At 53.5% G+C, this 23,226-nt stretch overlaps 1 protein-coding gene across 1 annotated transcript in view; it reads left to right on the top strand.

The window, feature by feature from the left end:
• Nucleotides 1-3,654: 3,654 nt before the first annotated feature.
• The window catches only part of CHEK1 (checkpoint kinase 1), a 72,102-nt gene continuing 52,530 nt past the window's right edge, over nt 3,655-23,226 (top strand). The window contains 6 exon segments of the mRNA XM_075328909.1: nt 3,655-3,718; nt 7,008-7,097; nt 8,158-8,381; nt 15,325-15,389; nt 15,644-15,713; nt 22,626-22,814. Of these exon segments, the coding sequence (XP_075185024.1) occupies nt 7,033-7,097; nt 8,158-8,381; nt 15,325-15,389; nt 15,644-15,713; nt 22,626-22,814 (613 nt within the window). The 5' untranslated portion in view covers nt 3,655-3,718; nt 7,008-7,032.

The raw sequence follows: 23,226 nt of genomic DNA, 5'->3' as shown, positions 1-23,226 counted from the left end.
AATACAGGTTTATTCATTGTATAAAGTGTTTACACAAATAGTAACAAAAAATTAAAAGCCTGTGTATATATATATATCACACCTACTGCACCATTGTAAAGGCACCTGTTGAAGGTAACTGAACCGGAGATTTCCCAAAAACGTGGGCAAAAGAGATACTTAGGCCAATATAGTGCAATGTATTTTCTATAGAGATGCTGGTGCCTTGTAACAAAATAAACATGCCCCAATACATCCTATGCCATGAACAAAGGTGCCTAATGCAAAAGTGCAAGTGCTGCAATTGAAAGAAATCCCTATAAGCAAGCATGGTGCAATATAATTTCAACAGAGGCACCTGTGCCTTATAATAGGAGTCATGCTGCAATCACATTTTATCCCATATAGTACATACCAGCAAAGGTGCCAGTATAAGGTGGAAGAGGTGAACACAGGATGTCTCAAAACAGAATGAAGCTCCTTAGCCCCCCCCCCCTACGCACGTTTCACCAGGGTCAAATAAATGTACAGTCAGATGGCTTCTTCAGGAAGGGGAAAGTGACATCCTCTCTCACCAAGTGTTGGTTTTTAAATGACCGCCCAAAATGGGCTGCCGTGCACATGATCTCCAACCTGACGCATGCGCAGACGAGCAAGCTGTAAGCACGATGCGGGAGCAGGGGACGCGTCACCCAGCGCCTGTGCCAGTGCCAACAGAGACGGAAGCCTTGGCAGCGAGGGGGCGTGGCCACCGCATGCATACAGGAGACAGTGTGCTTGGAAACCTATTGATATTTGATACACTATTTACTCCAGTTTTCTTGTTTTTTTCTCATATGCCAACAATGTATCTCCACGGAACGTGGCTAGAAGCTGGTGTCTGTCTATGCTTCGTACCTGCAGCAGGTCATAACAGCTAGAGGGGCTGCCGCTCACAAGAGTCAGAGGAACGGCAGGTCACTGCAGCCGGAGGGGGCGGCAGGGCACAACAGCCGGAGGGGGTGGTAAGGCACAACAGCCGGAAGGGGCAGCAAGGCACAACAGCCGGAAGGGGCAGCAAGGCACAACAGCCGGAAGGGGACGGAAAGGCACAACAGCCGGAAGGGGCAGCAAGGCACAACAGCCGGAAGGGGCAGCAAGGCACAACAGCCGGAAGGGGCAGCAAGGCACAACAGCCGGAGGGGACGGTGGGTTACTGCAGCTGGAGGGGACGGCAAGGCACAACAGCCGGAGGAGCTGCAGGTCACTGCAGCCAGAGGGGGTGGTGGGTTACAACAGCCGGAGGAGCTGCAGGTCACTGCAGCCAGAGGGGGTGGTGGGTTACAACAGCCGGAGGAGCTGCAGGTCACTGCAGCCAGAGGGGGTGGTGGGTTACAACAGCCGGAGGAGCTGCAGGTCACTGCAGCCAGAGGGGGTGGTGGGTTACAACAGCCGGAGGAGCTGCAGGTCACTGCAGCCAGAGGGGGTGGTGGGTTACAACAGCCGGAGGAGCTGCAGGTCACTGCAGCCAGAGGGGGAGGCGGGTTACAACAGCCGGAGGAGCTGCAGGTCACTGCAGCCGGAGGGGGAGGCAGGTTACAACAGCCGGAGGAGCTGCAGGTCACTGCAGCCAGAGGGGGTGGTGGGTTACAACAGCCGGAGGAGCTGCAGGTCACTGCAGCCGGAGGGGGAGGCAGGTTACAACAGCCGGAGGAGCTGCAGGTCACTGCAGCCGGAGGGGGAGGCGGGTTACAACAGCCGGAGGAGCTGCAGGTCACTGCAGCCGGAGGGGGAGGCAGGTTACAACAGCCGGAGGAGCTGCAGGTCACTGCAGCCGGAGGGGGAGGCGGGTTACAACAGCCGGAGGAGCTGCAGGTCACTGCAGCCGGAGGGGGAGGCAGGTTACAACAGCCGGAGGAGCTGCAGGTCACTGCAGCCGGAGGGGGAGGCGGGTTACAACAGCCGGAGAGGCTCTTGTAAGTAACAAGGCTGTTCTTGAATTGGGGAATAATCCTGTTTGCTGGCGTCTGTCATTTTGCGCTGAATCTGGAGACTCCTCTAATTATATAGGTACTTTTCACTACTCGGAATATATATTCTATCCATGCACCTGGGATATACAGCACGAGTCGTGACGTCACTGATGGCTGTGCTATAGGCCGAGCTCCTATCACTGCACAGAACTCACCGAAACCTCTGCTGCTTCCGGTTACTCTGAGCCCTAGTGATGGGTAGTTCGTGAGTGAGTAGTTCAAAATGAACTAATCTTCAGAGTGAACTAGTTCATCTAGTTCACCATCCTGACAGAGATTAGTTCATTATGAACTAGAGTGGGAGGAGACAGACAGTGATCCTCATACAGCTCCAGGAGATCCTGCTCTCACACTTGAAGGTAGTAAAACACTAGCACACATCAAATACAAATATAATAGTAATAATAATATTAATAAAAACTGAAATTGCACAGTAGACAGACAGCTCATATGTGTGTATGAGAGAGAGTTTGTGTGTGTGGTTTATGCCCCTCACCTGTCTGTGTGATAGGATCAGCCTCCTGTAGAGGATCAGCCTCCTGTAGAGGATCAGCCTCCTGTAGAGGATCAGCCTCCTGTAGAGGATCAGCCTCCTGTAGCCTAGATCAGTCTTGCTAAAAACTTTACCACTGTCTCCTGTTCTGTTCTCAAAATGGTGAATGCTGAACTGCTCCTCAGCTCCCTCATCCACATTCATTATGAGTCAGTACTCTACACTACCACATGGGGCGCTGCTGGGCTCAGTGAGATGCATCAGATTGAACTAGACTGTCCTGAGTCATTCTCAGTAGAACATTTAGTTCAGCAGCTCATCTAGTTCATCTAGTTCACAGGTCACATGATGCATTTCCTGTCAGCTCATAGGACAGGGTGGAGAGAAATACTGAACTAAACAGCAGTGTGAGGAGACAGAGAGTGATTCCTCTACAGCTCCAGGAGGCTCCTGCCCTCACACTTGCTCTTTATAGCCCCTGATGCTGGAAAAGAAGGGAGTAACACTATACCACACATCAAATATAAATATAATAGTAATAATAATATTAATAAATACTGAAATTGCACAGTAGACAGACACAGCTCATATGTGTGTATGAGAGAGAGTTTTTCTGTGTGTGGTTCATGCCCCTCACCTGTCTGTGTGATAGGATCAGCCTCCTGTAGAGGAGCAGCCTCCTGTAGCCTAGATCAGTCTTGCTAAAATCTTTACCATTGGCTCCTGTTCTGTTCTCAAAATGGTGAATGCTGAACTGCTTCTCAGCTCCCTCATCCACATTCATTATGGGTCAGTACTCTACACTCTACACAGGGGGCGCTGCTGGGCTGAGTGAGATGCATCAGACTGAACTAGACTGTCCTGATTCATTCTCAGTAGAACATTCAGTTCAGCAGCTCATATAGTTCATTTAGTTCACAGGTCACATGATGCATTTCCTATCAGCTCCTCACAGGATACGGTGAAGAGAAATACTGAACTAGATGAACTAAATGAGCTAATCTTTTGAACTAATCTTTTCAGTGAACTAGTTCATGGTGAACTAATCACCAAAATGAACTAGATTTCCCATCACTACTGAGCCCTCAGCGCCGCGGCGCACTGTTTATATAGTCACTGAGCATCACGTGATATATGCGTCATGACGCTGCTGTCTAGCCAACGTGGTGACGTAGTTGTTGCCGGGGAGCTTCAAGCTTATTGGGCGGGAAAATCCAGAAGCAGCGAATGTGAGGTAAAAAGTGAGGAAACGGCGGAGGCGAGCGGCGGAGACCGGGGAGGGGCCGTGCGACCCGAGCAAGTATGCGGTAACGGAGAGTCAGGGCTATTATGTGAGATTCACTAGGACAAGAGTTATACATCAGGGATGAGGGGGAGAGAGGCTCCGGGGTTGTCAGGGATGAGGGGGGGAGAGGCTGCGGGGTTGTCAGGGATGAGAGGGGAGAGAGGCTGCGGGGTTGTCAGGGATGAGGGGGGGAGAGGCTGCGGGGTTGTCAGGGATGAGGGGGGAGGGAGGCTCCGGGGTTGTCAGGGATGAGAGGGGGGAGAGGCTGCGGGGTTGTCAGGGATGAGAGGCTGCGGGGTTGTCAGGGATGAGGGGGGAGGGAGGCTCCGGGGTTGTCAGGGATGAGGGGGGAGAGAGGCTGCGGGGTTGTCAGGGATGAGGGGGGAGGGAGGCTCCGGGGTTGTCAGGGATGAGGGGGGGAGAGGCTGCGGGGTTGTCAGGGATGAGGGGGGAGGGAGGCTCCGGGGTTGTCAGGGATGAGGGGGGAGAGAGGCTGCGGGGTTGTCAGGGATGAGGGGGGAGGGAGGCTCCGGGGTTGTCAGGGATGAGGGGGGGAGAGGCTGCGGGGTTGTCAGGGATGAGGGGGGAGAGAGGCTGCGGGGTTGTCAGGGATGAGGGGGGAGGGAGGCTCCGGGGTTGTCAGGGATGAGGGGGGAGAGAGGCTGCGGGGTTGTCAGGGATGAGGGGGGAGGGAGGCTCCGGGGTTGTCAGGGATGAGGGGGAGAGAGGCTGCGGGGTTGTCAGGGATGAGGGGGGAGAGAGGCTGCGGGGTTGTCAGGGATGAGGGGGGAGGGAGGCTCCGGGGTTGTCAGGGATGAGGGGGGGAGAGGCTGCGGGGTTGTCAGGGATGAGGGGGGAGGGAGGCTCCGGGGTTGTCAGGGATGAGGGGGGGAGAGGCTGCGGGGTTGTCAGGGATGAGGGGGGAGGGAGGCTCCGGGGTTGTCAGGGATGAGGGGGAGAGAGGCTGCGGGGTTGTCAGGGATGAGAGGGGAGAGAGGCTCCGGGGTTGTCAGGGATGAGGGGGGAGAGAGGCTGCGGGGTTGTCAGGGATGAGGGGGAGAGAGGCTCCGGGGTTGTCAGGGATGAGAGGGGAGAGAGGCTGCGGGGTTGTCAGGGATGAGGGGGAGAGAGGCTGCGGGGTTGTCAGGGATGAGGGGGGAGAGAGGCTGCGGGGTTGTCAGGGATGAGGGGGTGAGAGGCTGCTGGGTTGTCAGGGATGAGGGGGAGAGAGGCTGCGGGGTTGTCAGGGATGAGGGGGAGAGAGGCTGCGGGGTTGTCAGGGATGAGGGGGAGAGAGGCTGTGGGGTTGTCAGGGATGAGGGGGAGAGAGGCTGTGGGGTTGTCAGGGATGAGGGGGGAGAGAGGCTCCGGGGTTGTCAGGGATGAGGGGGGAGAGAGGCTCCGGGGTTGTCAGGGATGAGGGGGGAGAGAGGCTCCGGGGTTGTCAGCGATGAGAGGGGAGAGAGGCTGCGGGGTTGTCGGGGATGAGAGGGGAGAGAGGCTGCGGGGTTGTCGGGGATGAGAGGGGAGAGAGGCTGCGGGGTTGTCGGGGATGAGAGGGGAGAGAGGCTCCGGGGTTGTCGGGGATGAGAGGGGAGAGAGGCTCCGGGGTTGTCGGGGATGAGAGGGGAGAGAGGCTCCGGGGTTGTCGGGGATGAGAGGGGAGAGAGGCTCCGGGGATGAGGTGGGAGAGAGGCTCCGGGGTTGTCGGGGATGAGGTGGGAGAGAGGCTCCGGGGTTGTCGGGGATGAGGTGGGAGAGAGGCTCCGGGGTTGTCGGGGATGAGAGGGGAGAGAGGCTCCGGGGTTGTCGGGGATGAGAGGGGAGAGAGGCTCCGGGGTTGTCGGGGATGAGAGGGGAGAGAGGCTCCGAGGTTGTCGGGGATGAGAGGGGAGAGAGGCTCCGGGGTTGTCGGGGATGAGAGGGGAGAGAGGCTCCGGGGTTGTCGGGGATGAGAGGGGAGAGAGGCTCCGGGGTTGTCGGGGATGAGAGGGGAGAGAGGCTCCGAGGTTGTCGGGAATGAGAGGGGAGAGAGGCTCCGGGGATGAGGTGGGAGAGAGGCTCCGGGGTTGTCGGGGATGAGGTGGGAGAGAGGCTCCGGGGTTGTCGGGGAGGTGGGGGGGAGAGGCTCCGGGGTTGTCGGGGATGAGGTGGGAGAGAGGCTCCGGGGTTGTCGGGGATGAGAGGGGAGAGAGGCTCCGGGGTTGTCGGGGATGAGGTGGGAGAGAGGCTCCGGGGTTGTCGGGGATGAGAGGGGAGAGAGGCTCCGGGGTTGTCGGGGATGAGGTGGGAGAGAGGCTCCGGGGTTGTCGGGGATGAGGTGGGAGAGAGGCTCCGGGGTTGTCGGGGATGAGGTGGGAGAGAGGCTCCGGGGTTGTCGGGGATGAGGTGGGAGAGAGGCTCCGGGGTTGTCGGGGATGAGGTGGGAGAGAGGCTCCGGGGTTGTCGGGGATGAGAGGGGAGAGAGGCTCCGGGGTTGTCGGGGATGAGAGGGGAGAGAGGCTCCGGGGTTGTCGGGGATGAGGTGGGAGAGAGGCTCCGGGGTTGTCGGGGATGAGAGGGGAGAGAGGCTCCGGGGTTGTCGGGGATGAGAGGGGAGAGAGGCTCCGGGGTTGTCGGGGAGGAGGGGGGGGAGAGAGGCTCCGGGGTTGTCGGGGAGGAGGGGGGGGAGAGAGGCTGCGGGGTTGTCGGGGATGAGGTGGGAGAGGCGCTCCGGGGTTGTCGGGGATGAGGTGGGAGAGAGGCTCCGGGGTTGTCGGGGATGAGGTGGGAGAGAGGCTCCGGGGTTGTCGGGGATGAGGTGGGAGAGAGGCTGCGGGGTTGTCGGGGAGGGGGGGGAGAGGCTCCGGGGTTGTCGGGGAGGAGGGGGGAGAGAGGCTGCGTGGTTGTCGGGGATGAGGGGAGAGAGGCAGCGGGGTTGTCGGGGATGAGGTGGGAGAGAGGCTGCGGGGTTGTCGGGGAGGAGGGGGGAGAGAGGCTGCGGGGTTGTCGGCGATGAGGTGGGAGAGGCTCCGGGGTTGTCGGGGATGAGGTGGGAGAGAGGCTGCGGGGTTGTCGGGGAGGGGGGGGGGGGGAGAGGCTCCGGGGTTGTTGGGGATGAGGGGGGGAGAGGCTCCGGGGTTGTCGGGGAGTATAACATAAGGTCATTTTGATAATCTGACACCTTCCTGTGTTTCATGCTGGCGCAGGATCGCGGTTGTCAGTAAATTTGTTGCCTTTTTATTGTATTAATTTGCAGATTCTCCTCCTGCCGGTGACTAATCATGGCCGTGCCTTTTGTTGAAGACTGGGATTTGGTGCAGACTCTCGGAGAAGGAGCCTACGGGGAGTAAGTTCTGGTGCCGCTGTCTCTGGACTGAAGTTGTCCCTGTAAAGTGGTCAGCAGTGTCTGCTGTACAATATGCACACTCATCTAGCAGAATAGTGAGTGCAGCTCTGGAGTATAATACAGGATGTAAAGAAAATAGTTAGGATGTTAAAATTATGTAAGTTTATGTTATAACCCAAAGCTGCTCTCACTATTCTGCTGGTGCAGTCACTGTGTACATACATTACATTATTGATCCTGAATTACCTCTTGTATTATACTCCAGAGCTGCACTCACTATTCTGCTGGTGCAGTCACTGTGTACATACATTACTGATCCTGAGTTACCTCCTGTATTATACTCCAGAGCTGCACTCACTATTCTGCTGGTGCAGTCACTGTGTACATACATTACTGATCCTGAGTTACCTCCTGTATTATACTCCAGAGCTGCACTCACTATTCTGCTGGTGCAGTCACTGTGTACATACGTTACTGATCCTGAGTTACCTCCTGTATTATACTCCAGAGCTGCAATCACTATTCTGCTGGTGCAGTCACTGTATACATACATTACATTACTGATCCTGAGTTACTTCCTGTATTATACCCCAGAGCTGCACTCACTATTCTGCTGGTATAGTCACTGTGTACATACATTACATTACTGATCCTGAGTTACCTCCTGTATTATACTCCAGAGCTGCACTCACTATTCTGCTGGTGCAGTCACTGTGTACATACATTACTGATCCTGAGTTACCTCCTGTATTATACTCCAGAGCTGCACTCACTATTCTGCTGGTGCAGTCACTGTATAGATACATTACGTTACTGATCCTGAGTTACCTCCTGTATTATACTCCAGAGCTGCACTCACTATTCTGCTGGTGCAGTCACTGTGTACATACATTACTGATCCTGAGTTACTTCCTGTATTCTACCCCAGAGCTGCACTCACTATTCTGCTGGTGGAATCGCTGTGAACACGCACATTTCAGCATTTCTCAGATCTGTTGGTTGTGTCCATCCTTCCTTTCCCCTGTTGTCTCCCATATTTTCGCTCTCTCCCCCCCCTCAGGGTACAGCTGGCTGTGAATCGGAAGACGGAGGAGGCGGTGGCGGTGAAGATTGTGGATATGAAACGTGCGGCCGATTGCCCAGAAAACATAAAGAAGGAAATCTGCATCAATAAGATGCTAAACCATCCGAATATCGTGAAGTTCTATGGCCAGCGCAAGGAAGGAAGCGTTCACTACCTGTTCCTGGAGTATTGCCGCGGCGGGGAGCTGTTTGATCGGATCGGTGAGTGGCCGGAGAGCTCGTGCCTCATCGGGGTGGATTTTTGCTTTGTGATGAATCCTGCTTTATTGTGTGTTTGTGGCCCTGATGGGTGTAACACTGCTTCACCTTGTGCAGTGGAGATTCCCATTGGTGTATAATAGATGGGCTTAATATGGACAATAATTAGCTTTTCTTCTGTTTCCATATAGTGGCAGTATAGATGGTTTCCATATAGTGGCAGTATAGATGGTTTCCATATAGTGGCAGTATAGATGGTTTCCATATAGTGGCAGTATAGATGGTTTCCATATAGTGGCAGTATAGATGGTTTCCATATAGTGGCAGTATAGATGGTTTCCATATAGTGGCAGTATAGATGGTTTCCATATAGTGGCAGTATAGATGGTTTCCATATAGTGGCAGTATAGATGGTTTCCATATAGTGGCAGTATAGATGGTTTCCATATAGTGGCAGTATAGATGGTTTCCATATAGTGGCAGTATAGATGGTTTCCATATAGTGGCAGTATAGATGGTTTCCATATAGTGGCAGTATAGATGGTTTCCATATAGTGGCAGTATAGATGGTTTCCATATAGTGGCAGTATAGATGGTTTCCATATAGTGGCAGTATAGATGGTTTCCATATAGTGGCAGTATAGATGGTTTCCATATAGTGGCAGTATAGATGCATCTGCCTTCATTATATGGAGTAGGTCTGAGCAGTGGATGCCGCCCTATACATGGGATTGCTGCATTGTCTGGCTGCAAAACCTATGTGTATTTGGGCTTAGGAATGCCAGTGATCAGATCTCCAGTGACGCCATCACCTAATCTGATAACTAAATGTATTCTTTTCTTCGGCGCTCCATTGGGAGACCCAGACGATTGGGTGTATAGCTACTGCCTCCGGAGGCCACACAAAGTATTACACTAAAAAGTGTAAGGCCCCTCCCCTTCTGGCTATACACCCCCCGTGGGATCACGGGCTGCTCAGTTTTCAAGCTTTGTGCGAAGGAGGTCAGACATCCACGCATAGCTCCACTGTTTAGTCAGCAGTAGCTGCTGACTATGTCGGATGGAAGAAAAGAGGGCCCATACTAGGGCCCCCAGCATGCTCCCTTCTCACCCCACTTTTGTCGGGTGTTTGTTAAGGTTGAGGTACCCATTGCGGGTACGGAGGCTGGAGCCCACATGCTGCTTTCCTTCCCCATCCCCCTGAGGGCTCTGAGGGAAGTGGGATCTTACCGGCCTCCAGGCTCTGAGGCCGGGCTCCATCCACAGACCCGGAGATCCTGCTGGAATGGAGCGGAGTATCGTCAGGGACAAGGCCCTGCAACGTTAAGGTACTCTGTGTCCCCGTATGGATCACACGCAGACACACCGCAGCATTGCTGAGTGTGTTAGTGCGCCGGGGACAACAGCGCTGCGCGCTGGGGCTATTACTCACAACAGCTCGGCTGTGTGAGTTTATGTATGGGGAACGGCCGCGCCGGCCGCCGCTGGCTGTTTTACACTGCGGCGCGGCTGGGACTTGTGGTGCGCCGGGGACTTCCGCGCTGGCCGTGCTTATACGACGGCAGCGCTTATAAATCGAGTCCCCGGCTTTTGCGGCCTAGTTTCGTTTCGTTCCCGCCCCCAGGCCTGACAGTCAGGGTAGGGGCGGGACGCTGTGCAATACATCAGCGCCGGGGTCTGGAGTCTACTTTACATGCTCCAGCCCCCTCACTGGCAACAGTGGGACGCCAGTTTCCCGCTCTTGGCTGGGGCACGCCCACGGCACGCCCCTCTTCACAAGACGCCGGCAGCCATTCCTGCAGGCAGTCTGCGCTGGAGAAGGGAGCAAACGCTGGGGGACCCAGACAAGGAATGCGGCGACCGCACAACCGTTTTTAAAAGGGCGGTAAGCAGCACCTAGGTGCTGACCCCACTAGTGCCACAGCGTTTTTTTCTGCACATTATGCTTGTACCTATGTTTGCACTGTACGGTCGCTTATTGGCAACCCCCCCTAGATTGCTCTGAGGCAACAGCACAGGCTTTCTATGCTGCTTGTACCGCATGTGAGGCAGTTCTACCGGCAGTCTCCGCTGATCCCCATTGTGTGTAATGTTCGGTCACTGCCAGGGACAGCCACCTGTGAACACTGTCCAAGTGATGGGGACAAAGTTTGCAATTTTTGCTGATAAAATGTTTGTGACTATGACCAACATTTAGAAACTTTGCAGTCCAGACCGATGACTCAGACATAGGCACTTTCCACTGACCCCCATTGGGTAGAGTCTCTGCTAGTGGTGGCCCAGAGAGCCACCTGTGTATACTGTCCAGGTGACGGGGACAGAGTTTGCAGTTTTTTGCTGATCAGATGCATGTGACTGTGACCAAATCCTAGAAACTTTGCAGTCCAGGGCGGTGACTCAGACCATGGGCACTGTTGAATCAATGCTCCGGTCCCCCTCAGTTGGAACTAATCCGTGCTCCAAGGGGGTCCCATACATCCCAAGCTGAAGGCGCTGTCACGGACGACAGACCTAGACAGCCTAAGCGAGCTCGCGGGGAGAGACCCTCGACTTCACACGCTGGTCAGGGTCTCAGCGAGAGGATTCTCTGTATGATGAGGCAGAGGTAGCTGATCAGGGCTCTAATCCTGAGACTGCTCTCAATCTGGATGCTCCTGATGGTGACGCCATGGTGACTGTTCTCATAGCGTCCATCAATAGACTGTTGGATATTTCTCCCTCAGCCCCTCCAGTGGAGGAGTCAGCTTACAGGAGAAATTCCATTTCAGGTATCCCAGGCGTAAATTGAGTACGTTTTTGGGCCACTCTGACTTCAGAGAAGCAGTCTAGAAACACCATGTTTATCCAGACAAGCGTTTCTCCAAACGTCTCAAGGACACACGTTATCTCTTTCCCCCTGACGTGGTCAAGTACTGGACCCAGTGTCCAAAGGTGGATCCCCCAATCTCCAGGCTTGCGGCTAGATCCATAGTTGCAGTGGAAGATGGGACTTCACGTGAAAGTGCCAGACAGATGGACCTCTGTTGATATCTGTCTAGGAAGCTATCGGCGCGTCGTTTGCTCCGACATCCGCAGCCGTATGGACACTCCAAGCTATTTCAGCTGGTCTTGCGCAGGTGGACACTGTCACACGTACATCTGTGCCGCAAGTGGCGTCCTTAACCTCGCATATGCCTGCATTTGCGACTTACGCTATTAATGCTGTCCTGGACTCTACGAGCCGTACGTCAGTGGCGTCCGCCAGCTCCGTAAGTTTACGCAGAGCCTTGTGGTTAAGCGAATGGAAGGCAGATTCTGCTTCCAAAAAGTGCTTAACCAGTTTGCCATTATCTGGTGACCGACTGTTTGGTGAACGATTGGATGAAATCATTAAACAGTCCAGGGGTAAGGACTCTTCCTTACCCCAGCCCAGATCAAACAAACCCCAACAGAGAAAGGGACAGTCGACGTTTCGGTCCTTTCAAGGCTCGGGCAGGTCCCAATTTTCCTCGTCCAAAAGGACTCAAATGGATCAGAGGGGCTCAGATTCCCGGCGGGCTCAATCACGCCCAAAGATGGCAGCCGGAGGAACCGCTACCAAGGTGGTTTCCTCATGACTTTCAGCCTTCTCTCTCCGCAGCCTCGGTCGGTGGCAGACTCTCCCCCTTTGGCGACATTTGACTGCCACAGGTCAAAGACCGGTGGGTGAGAGACATTTGTCTCACGGGTACAGGATAGAGTTCAGTTCTCGTCCTCCGGCTCGGTTCTTCAGAACTTCCCCACCTCCCGACCGTGCCGATGCTCTTCTGCAAGGGTGCTCCCTAAGGGCAGAAGGAGTGGTACTCCCTGTTCCAGGAACAAGGTCACGGTTTTTACTTCACTCTGTTTGTGGTGCCAAAAAAGGACGGCTCTTTCCGTTCCGTTCTGGACCTAAAACTGCTCAACAAGCACGTGAAAACCAGGCGGCTCCGGATGGAATCCCTCCGCTCCGTCATTGCTTCAATGTCTCAAGGAGATTTCCTAGCATCATTAGACATCAGGATGCTTATCTCCACGTGCCGATTGCTCCAGAGCACCAGCGTTTTCTATGATTCGTTATAGAAGACGAGCATCTTCACTCAGGGTCACTCTGTGATCCCTTACTGGGACGATCTACTTGTCAAGGCACCCTCTCAAGGGGCATGCCAACACAGCCTGAACGTTGGCTGGAGACTCTCCAGAGTTTCGGGTGGATCATCAACTTTTCAAAGTTGAATCTGACACCGACCCAATCATCTGACATATCTTGGCAGGGAGTTCTTGCTCTCTCAGCGGTAGTGAAGCTTCCGCTGGACAAACAGCGTTCACTACAGACAGGGGTGCAGTCTCTCCTTCAAGGCACTCACACCCCTTAAAACGCCTCATGCACTTCCTAGGGAAGATGGTAGCAGCAATGGAGGCAGTCCCTTTCGCGCAGTTTCTTCTGCGTTCACTTCAATGGGACATTCTCCGCCAATGGGACGGGAAGTCGACGTCCCTAGACAGGAACGTCTCCCTTTCTCAGACGGTCAAGGACTCTCTTCAGTGGTGGCTTCCCACCTCATGGTCAAGGAAAGTCCATCCTACCCCCATCCTGGGTGGTGGTCACGACAGACGCGAGTCTGTCAGGGTGGGGAGCAGTTTTTCTCCACCACAGGGCTCAGGGTACGTGGACTCAGCAGGAGTCCACCCTTCAGATCAATGTTCTGGAAATCAGGCCAGTGTATCTTGCCCTGCAAGCCTTCCAGCCGTGGCTGGAAGGCACACAGATCCGAATTCAGTCGGACAACTTCACAGCGGTGGCATACATCTACCACCAAGGCGGAACACGCAGTCGGCAAGCCTTCCAGGAAGTCCGGCGGATTCTGATGTGGGTGGAAGACAGAGCATCCACCATATCCGCAGTTCACGTCCCGGGCGCAGAAAACTGGGAAGCAGACTTCCTCAGTCGCCAGGGTATGGACGCAGGGGAATGGTCTCTTCACCCGGACGGTTTTCAGGAAATCTGTCAACGCTGGGGGAGGCCGGACGTCGACCTAATAGCGTCTCGGCACAACAACAAGGTTCCGATTTTCATGGCGCGGTATCACGATCAAAGAGCTCTGGCGGCAGACGCCTTAGTTCAGAATTGGTCGCAGTTCCAGCTACCCTATGTGTTTCCCCCTCTGACACTGCTGCCCAGAGGGCTACGCAACATCAGGTCCGTTTGCCGCCACGCCATCCTCGTCGCAACAGACTGGCCGAGGAGGTCGTGGTACCCGGATCTGCGGCATCTCATGGTCTGCCAACCGTGGGCACTACCAGACCGGCCAGACTTACTGTCCCAAGGGCCGTTTTTCCATCTGAATCCTACGGCCCTGAACCTGACTGTGTGGCCATTGAGTCCTTTATCCTAGCGTCTTCAGGATTATCTCAAGACGTCATTGCCACCATGAGACAGGCTAGGAAACCGACGCCTGCCAAGATCTACCACAGGATGTGGAAGATATTCTTCTCTTAAGTGCTCTGCTCAGGGAGTGTCTCCCTGGCCATTTGCGTTCCCTACTTTTCCTTCCTTCCTGCAATCTGGTTTGGAAAAAGGTTTGTCGCTCGGCTCCCTTAAAGGACAAGTCTCAGCGCTATCTGTATTCTTCAGAAGCGCCTAGCACGACTTCCTCAGGTACGCACGTTCCTGCAGGGGGTTTGTCACATTGTCCCTCCGTACAAACGGCCGTTAGACCCATGGGATCTGAACAGGGTACTAGTTGCTCTCCAGAAGCCGCCCTTCGAGCCTCCGAGGGATGTTTCACTTTCTCGACTTTCACAGAAAGTGGCCTTTCTGGTAGCGGTCACATCTCTTCGGAGAGTGTCTGAGCTTGCAGCGCTGTCATCCAAAGCTCCCTTCCTGGTGTTTCACCAAGACAAGGTAGTGCTGCGCCCGATTCCGGAGTTCTCCCTAAGGTGGTATCCCCTTTCATATCAATCAGGATATCTCCTTACCTTCCTTTTGCCTCATCCAGTTCATCGATATGAAATGGATTCGCATTTGTTGGATCTGGTGAGAGCACTCAGAATCTACATTTCCCGCACGGCGCCCCTGCGCCGCTCGGATGCACTCTTTGTGCTTGTCACTAGTCAGCGTAAAGAGTCGCAGGCTTCCAAATCCACCCTGGCTCGATGGATCAAGGAACCAATTCTTGAAGCCTACCGTTCTGCTGGGCTTCCGGTTCCATCAGGGCTGAAGGCCCATTCTACCAGAGCCGTGGGTGCGTCCTGGGCATTACGGCACCAGGCTACGGCTCAGCAGGTCTTCCAGGCAGCTACCTGGTCGAGTCTGCACACTTTCACCAAGCATTATCAGGTGCATACCTACGCTTAGGCGGATGCCAGCCTAGGTAGAAGAGTCCTGCAGGCGGCGGTTGCCTCCTCATAGGGAAGGGCTGTTTTGCAGCTCTAACATGAGGTATTAATTTACCCACCCAGGGACTGCTTTTGGACGTCCCAATCGTCTGGGTCTCCCAATGGAGCGCCGAAGAAGAAGGGAATTTTGTTACTTACCGTAAATTCCTTTTCTTCTAGCTCCAATTGGGAGACCCAGCACCCGCCCTGTTTCCTTCGGGATTTTTGTTTTTTTCGGGTACACATGTTGTTCATGTTGAACGGTTTCAGTTCTCCGATGTTACTTCGGATTGAATTTGTTTAAACCAGTTATTGGCTTTCCTCCTTCTTGCTTTAGCACTAAAACTGAGCAGCCCGTGATCCCACGGGGGGTGTATAGCCAGAAGGGGAGGGGCCTTACACTTTTTAGTGTAATGCTTTGTGTGGCCTCCGGAGGCAGTAGCTATACACCCAATCGTCTGGGTCTCCCAATTGGAGCTAGAAGAAAAGGAATTTACGGTAAGTAACAAAATTCCCTTCTTTTCCCACCCTGATACTCTGTGCTGCTGCTTCATCATGTTCTCTCTTGTAGAGCCAGACGTGGGGATGCCGGAGCAGGATGCGCAGAAGTTCTTCCAGCAGCTCATTGCCGGCGTGGTGAGCATTATACTTTATTACATATTTGGTTCCCTATATTACTGAGTAGTAATAATAGAGGGCGCTGCAGACAGACACTGACCATGTGTCTGATGATGTATGCATTCAGTAGAGAGTACAGGCTTTGTAGGCTCCTGGTCGTGTGCCCCCCACAAAACAAATGGTTTGATGTTCAAGTGATTATGGGAAATTACATTTTCAGCTTCTTTTTCTGTGTAGCACTTTGTCACTGTGTGTCTTTCTTTTTTTGTAAGGAATATTTGCACGGTCTGGGGATCACGCACCGAGATATAAAACCAGAGAATCTGCTTCTCGATGACAGAGGTAAGAAACCTTTGCTCCGCAGCTCCTTGTGGAACTTTTGTGCCATGGTTTTATCTGACTCAAGCGGTTTGTTTTTTTTTTTTTTGTTTTCTTTGTCGCTCCATTGGGAGACCCAGACAATTGAGACAATTGGGTGTATAGGCTATGCCTCCGGAGGCCGCACAAAGTATTACACTTAAAAGTGTTAAGCCCCTCCCCTTCTGCCTATACACCCCCCGTGCTCCCACGGGCTCCTCAGTTTTTTGCTTTGTGCGAAGGAGGTCAGACACGCACGCACAGCTCCACAGATTGGTCAGCAGCAGCTGCTGACTATATCGGATGGAAGAAAAGTGGGCCCATATAGGGCCCCCAGCATGCTCCCTTCTCACCCCACTCTTGTCGGCGGTGTAGTTAAGGTTGAGGTATCCATTGCGGGTACGGAGGCTGGAGCCCACATGCTGCTTTCCTTCCCCATCCCCCTCAGGGCTCTGGTGAAGTGGGATCCTATCGGTCTCCAGGCACTGAGACCGTGCTTCATCCACAACTCCTGGGAGACTGCTGGATAGGAGCCGGGTATCGTTCAGGGACATGGCCCTGCTACTTGGAGGTACTCTGTGTCCCCGTGGGGACCGCGCACAGCAACACTCCAGCTTTGCTGGGTGTGCTAGTGCACCGGGGACCGCGGCGCTGACCGGGTTAATATGTGCCATTACACACTCAGCGCTGCTGAGTGTGTTTATGTATAGGGACTGCCGCACTAACCGCCGCTGCCAGAGAAACACTGCGGCGCGGCTGGGACTTGTAGTGCGCCGGGGACTTTCGCGCCGGCCGCGCTTTTACGGCGGCCGCGTTTATTACTAGAGTCCCCGGCTTTTTGCGGCCTAGTTTCCTTTCCTCCCGCCCACAGCCCTGACAGGCAGGGGAAGGGCGGGACGCTGCACAGAACGAGCAGCACTGAGGGCTGGAGCATGCTTTGCATACTCCACTCCCCTCACTGTGCACAGTGCAGGCACCAGTTCCCGCTCTTTCTGAGCCACGCCCACGGCTCCCACCTCTCCTCAGGACGCCGGCAGCCATTCCTGTCAGCTCCTTGGACGCTACAGAGGGGGACAAAGTCTGGGAGACTCAGGCAGGGACTCTGGTGGCCTCACAACCGCTTTAAGCGGGTGGTAAGCAGCACCTGTGGTGCTAGCCCCATTGTGCAGTAGTGTAACATTATATGTTTATGGTATACATATTTTACACTGTATGGTGCACAGTTGATTTCTGGCTATATACCCTATTGTGTTACTCAGGGAAGATAATAGCATGGCGCCCACGAAAGGCAGGGGTGCCAAAACACAGGCTTATTATGCTGCCTGCGCCGCATGTATGACCCCGCTACCGACAGGTTCCACTGACCCTCATTGTGTGCACTGTTCGGCCCCTGTGGCACTTACTCAGCTAGAGCCTCTGCTAAGGGGGGCCCAGGGGGAGCCACCTGCTGACACTGTTCAGGTGACGGGGACAGAGTTTGCAAAACTCTCTGAGACTATGGCTAAGATACTAGAAGCCTTGCAGTCCAGGCCGGTATCTCAGCACAGGGACTCTGTTGAATCTTTGTCCCCTGGCCCACATCAGTTGGACCAACAATGTCCTCCTGGGGTGTCTCATGGATCCCAGGCTGAGGGTTCTGACACAGACCCCAGCCCCAGACCGACTAAGCGAGCTCGCTTGACAATTCCCTTGACATCCTCATATTGTTCAGGGTCTCAGCGGGGGGAATCTCTGGTTGATGATGCGGACACAGCTGATCAGGATTCTGATCCTGAGGCCGCTCTCAATCTTGATACTCCGGACGGGGACGCCATAGTGAACGATCTTATTGCGTCCATCAATCGTATGTTGGATATTTCTCCCTCAGCTCCTCCGGTGGAGGAGTCAGCTTCCCAGCAGGAGAAATTCCGTTTCAGGTTTCCCAAGCGTACACCGAGTATGTTTCTGGACCACTCTGATTTCAGAGAGGCAGTCCAGAATCACCATGCTTGTCCAGATAAGCGTTTTTCTAAGCGCCTTAAGGATACACGTTATCCCTTTCCCCCTGACGTGGTCAAAAGTTGGGCTCAGTGTCCCAAGGTGGATCCTCCAATCTCCAGACTGGCAGCTAGATCCATACTTGCAGTGGAAGATGGGGCGTCACTCAAAGATGCCACTGACAGGCAGATGGAGCTCTGGTTGAAATCCATCTATGAAGCTATCGGCGCTTCTTTTGCCCCAGCATTCGCAGCCGTATGGGCGCTGCAAGCTATCTCAGCAGGTCAAGCGCAAATCGACGCAGCCACACGCACGTCCGCGCCACAGGTGGCGTCCATAACCACACAGACTTCGGCATTTGCGTCTTACGCTATTAATGCTGTTCTGGACTCTGCGAGCCGTACGGCGGTTGCAGCCGCCAATTCGGTGGTACTCCGCAGGGCCTTGTGGCTACGGGAATGGAAGGCAGATTCTGTTTCCAAAAAGCGCTTAACCAGTTTGCCAATTTCTGGCGACCGATTGTTTGGCGAGCGTTTGGATGAAATCATCAAACAATCCAAGGGAAAGGATACATCCTTACCCCAGCCCAAACCGAAAATACCCCAACAGAGGAGGGGGCAGTCGAGTTTTCGGTCCTTTCGGGGCGCGGGCAGGTCCCAATTCTCCTCGTCCACAAGGCCTCAGAAAGATCAAAGGAACTCTGATGCATGGCGGTCTAAGTCACGTCCTAAAAAGGCCACCGGAGGTGCCGCTACCAAAGCGGCTTCCTCATGACTTTCGGCCTCCCCACTCCGCATCTTCGGTCGGTGGCAGGCTCTCCCGCTTTTGCGACACCTGGCTGCCACGGGTAAAAGACCGTTGGGTGAGAGACATTCTGTCTCACGGTTACAAGATAGAGTTCACCTCTCGTCCCCCGACTCGATTCTTCAGGTCATCCCCGCCTCCCGAGCGAGCCGAGGCTCTTCTGCAGGCGCTGGGCACTCTGAAGGCAGAAGGAGTGGTGGTCCCTGTTCCTATTCAGCAACGGGGTCACGGTTTTTACTCCAACTTGTTTGTGGTCCCAAAGAAGGACGGGTCTTTCCGTCCTGTCCTGGACCTGAAACTTCTCAACAAACACGTAAAGACCAGGCGGTTCCGGATGGAATCCCTCCGCTCCGTCATCGCCTCAATGTCCCAAGGAGATTTCCTTGCATCGATCGATATCAAGGATGCATATCTCCACGTACCGATTGCTCCAGAGCACCAGCGCTTCTTGCGCTTCGCCATAGAAAACGAACACCTGCAGTTCGTGGCACTGCCGTTCGGCCTAGCAACAGCCCCACGGGTTTTCACCAAGGTTATGGCTACTGTAGTAGCGGTCCTCCACTCTCAGGGTCACTCGGTGATCCCGTACTTGGACGATCTGTTGATCAAGGCACCCTCTCTAGAGGCATGCTAACACAGCCTCGACGCTACCCTGGAGACTCTCCAGAGTTTCGGGTGGATCATCAATTTTCCAAAGTCAAATCTGACACCGGCCCAATCGCTGACATATCTTGGCATGGAGTTTCATACCCTCTCAGCGATAGTGAAGCTTCCACTGATCAAGCAGCAGTCACTACAGACAGGGGTACAATCTCTCCTTCAAGGCCAGTCACACCCCTTGAGGCACCTCATGCACTTCCTGGGGAAGATGGTGGCAGCAATGGAGGCAGTTCCGTTCGCGCAGTTTCACCTGCGTCCACTTCAATGGGACATCCTACGCAAATGGGACAGGAAGCCGACGTCCCTCGACAGGAACGTCTCCCTCTCTCAGGCGACCAAAGCTTCCCTTCGGTGGTGGCTTCTTCCCACTTCGTTATCGAAGGGGAAATCCTTCCTACCCCCATCCTGGGAGGTGGTCACGACGGACGCGAGTCTGTCAGGGTGGGGAGCGGTTTTTCTCCACCACAGGGCTCAGGGTACGTGGACCCAGCAAGAGTCCTCGCTTCAGATCAATGTTCTGGAAATATGGGCAGTGTATCTTGCCCTGAAGGCGTTCCAGCAGTGGCTGGAAGGCAAGCAGATCAGAATTCAGTCGGACAATTCCACAGCGGTGGCATACATCAATCACCAAGGCGGCACACGCAGTCGGCAAGCCTTCCAGGAAGTCCGGCGGATTTTGATGTGGGTGGAAGCCACGGCCTCCACCATCTCTGCAGTTCACATTCCAGGCGTGGAAAACTGGGAAGCAGATTATCTCAGTCGCCAGGGCATGGACGCAGGGGAATGGTCCCTTCACCCGGACGTGTTTCAGGAGATCTGTTGCCACTGGGGGGTGCCGGACGTCGACCTCATGGCGTCCCGGCACAACAACAAGGTACCGGTGTTCATGGCACGGTCTCAAGATCCCAGAGCTCTGGCGGCAGACGCCTTAGTTCAGGATTGGTCGCAGTTTCAGCTCCCTTATGTGTTTCCTCCGCTGGCACTGTTGCCCAGAGTGTTACGCAAGATCAGGGCCGACTGCCGCCGCGTCATCCTCGTCGCTCCAGACTGGCCGAGGCGGTCGTGGTACCCGGATCTGTGGCATCTCACGGTCGGCCAACCGTGGGCACTACCAGACCGACCAGACTTGCTATCTCAAGGGCCGTTTTTCCATCTGAATTCTGCGGCCCTCAACCTGACTGTGTGGCCATTGAGTCCTGGATCCTAGCGTCTTCAGGGTTATCTCAAGACGTCATTGCCACTATGACACAGGCTAGGAAACCAACGTCCGCCAAGATCTACCACAGGACGTGGAAAATTTTCCTGTCGTGGTGCTCTGCTCAGGGTTTTTCTCCCTGGCCTTTTGCCTTGCCCACTTTTCTGTCCTTCTTTCAATCTGGACTGGAAAAGGGTTTGTCGCTCGGCTCCCTTAAGGGACAAGTCTCAGCGCTCTCGGTGTTTTTCCAGAAGCGCCTAGCCAGGCTTCCACAGGTACGCACGTTCCTGCAGGGGGTTTGTCACATCGTCCCTCCTTACAAGCGGCCGTTAGAACCCTGGGATCTGAACAGGGTGCTGATGGTTCTTCAGAAACCACCATTCGAGCCAATGAGAGATATTTCCCTCTCACGACATTCGCAGAAAGTGTTTTTTCTAGTAGCAGTCACTTCACTTCGGAGAGTGTCTGAGCTAGCAGCGCTGTCATGCAAAGCCCCTTTCCTGGTTTTTCACCAGGACAAGGTGGTTCTGCGTCCGGTTCCGGAATTTCTCCCTAAGGTGGTATCCCCCTTTCATCTCAATCAGGATATCTCCTTACCTTCTTTTTGTCCTCATCCAGTTCACCAATGTGAAAAGGATTTGCACTTGTTAGATTTGGTGAGAGCACTCAGACTCTACATTTCTCGTACGGCGCCTCTGCGCCGCTCGGATGCACTCTTTGTCCTTGTCGCTGGCCAGCGTAAAGGGTCACAGGCTTCCAAATCAACCCTGGCTCGGTGGATCAAGGAGCCAATTCTCGAAGCCTACCGTTCGGCTGGGCTTCCGGTTCCCTCAGGGCTGAAGGCCCATTCTACCAGAGCCGTGGGCGCGTCCTGGGCTTTGAGGCACCAGGCTACGGCTCAGCAGGTGTGTCAGGCGGCTACCTGGTCGAGCCTGCACACTTTCACGAAACACTATCAGGTGCATACCTATGCTTCGGCGGATGCCAGCCTAGGTAGACGAGTCCTTCAGGCGGCGGTTGCCCACCTGTAGGAAGAGGCCGTTTTACGGCTCTATTACGAGGTATTATTTTACCCACCCAGGGACTGCTTTTGGATGTCCCAATTGTCTGGGTCTCCCAATGGAGCGACAAAGAAGAAGGGAATTTTGTTTACTTACCGTAAATTCCTTTTCTTCTAGCTCCAATTGGGAGACCCAGCGCCCGCCCCTGTTTTTTTGTGTACACATGTTGTTCATGTTGAATGGTTTCAGTTCTCCGATATTCCTTCGGATTGAAGTTACTTTAAACCAGTTTATAATTCCTTTCCTCCTTCTTGCTTTTGCACCAAAACTGAGGAGCCCGTGGGAGCACGGGGGGTGTATAGGCAGAAGGGGAGGGGCTTTACACTTTTAAGTTTAATACTTTGTGCGGCCTCCGGAGGCATAGCCTATACACCCAATTGTCTGGGTCTCCCAATTGGAGCTAGAAGAAAAGGAATTTACGGTAAGTAAACAAAATTCCCTTCTTTTTTTTTTTATTGTGGCCATAAACACACGAGCTCTAAAATATATTACAGCTTCCTAAACACAAATGCTAGAATATGTGCGCATGACCTCTTTTAGACGTGCACTATGCTGCCACGTGTTTCAGGAGGAAAACACCTCAGGACATGACTGCCTCTTTTTTCTTTTTTTCTTTTATTTGTATTTTTTTAGTGCTTTATGCTATATATTTGGCCCCTTGATGTTTTTTTTTGTGTCTCTTGTATAAGCTAGTGAGCGGCTCCAGGCATGAGCCTCCAGAAGATTGGTCGGCCACTTCTTTTAACTGTGTCACATCTTTGGGAAAACTTAAAGCGGTTAAAAATGAAGCTCAAAACACAGAAAATCGCTGTCTTGTGTAAATGTGAATGTTCATTCTTTTTAGAGTTTATTTAGCGCCTCTTCAGGTGGGTTATGAAGTGTTCCCACCTGAATTAGACATTGTTTGCACATACCCTTGAAGTGGTTTTTTGCTGTGTTGATTGGGGTGGATCTACTTCAAAATTCTTCTTGAAGGAAAAAAAACTCCATGGTAATATCCTCTGAATTTCCTTTAATATGTAGACCTTTTTTTAGTATAATGTACATGGAGGCCTTAAGTTGTCCAGAGCCGCTGGTCTTGTTCCGGTGCGTGGGTGAGTTGGGGCGGAGAGTTGTCGGACAGATGTGTATTGAAGGCTTTAGAGTATTGGTTAACCTAATATCTTCTTGTTGGTTTGATATTTATTTTTTATTATATAGATCAGCTGAAGATCTCAGATTTTGGATTAGCCACGGTCTTTAGACATAATGGTCGTGAGCGCCTGTTGAACAAGATGTGTGGGACGCTGCCGTACGTGGCTCCTGAGCTCATTAAAACGAGGGGGTTTCATGCGGAGCCTGTGGATGTCTGGTCCTGTGGAATAGTCCTGACTGCCATGTTGGCTGGTGGTAAGTAAGGAGAAATGCTGTTACTGGATGAATCTTAAGTGTATTGCTTGTTTAATGTATAACATGTAAATACAGTTAAATTCTCCATACACGGACTTCATTTTTATTTTTGTTGCTAATAATTATATACATGGTCACCTTGTGAGGCATTACCTAAAGGCAACATAAAGGAACCTGCTGTGTGAATGCATTCCACATCCACACTGACGTCATTGCTATTTCTTTGTCGCTCCATTGGGAGACCCAGACAATTGGGTGTATAGCTTCTGCCTCCGGAGGCCACACAAAGTATTACACTTAAAAGTGTAAAGCCCCTCCCCTTCTGCCTATACACCCCCCGTGCCTCACGGGCTCCTCAGTTTTTTGCTTTGTGCGAAGGAGGCACACATGCACGCATAGCTCCACATCTTAG

This window comes from Anomaloglossus baeobatrachus, chromosome 11 (assembly GCF_048569485.1).
Source record: "Anomaloglossus baeobatrachus isolate aAnoBae1 chromosome 11, aAnoBae1.hap1, whole genome shotgun sequence".
Classification (NCBI taxonomy): domain Eukaryota; kingdom Metazoa; phylum Chordata; class Amphibia; order Anura; family Aromobatidae; genus Anomaloglossus; species Anomaloglossus baeobatrachus.
The sequence above is the reverse complement of the archived record's forward strand: the minus strand, read 5'-3'. Positions and strand labels throughout refer to the sequence as shown.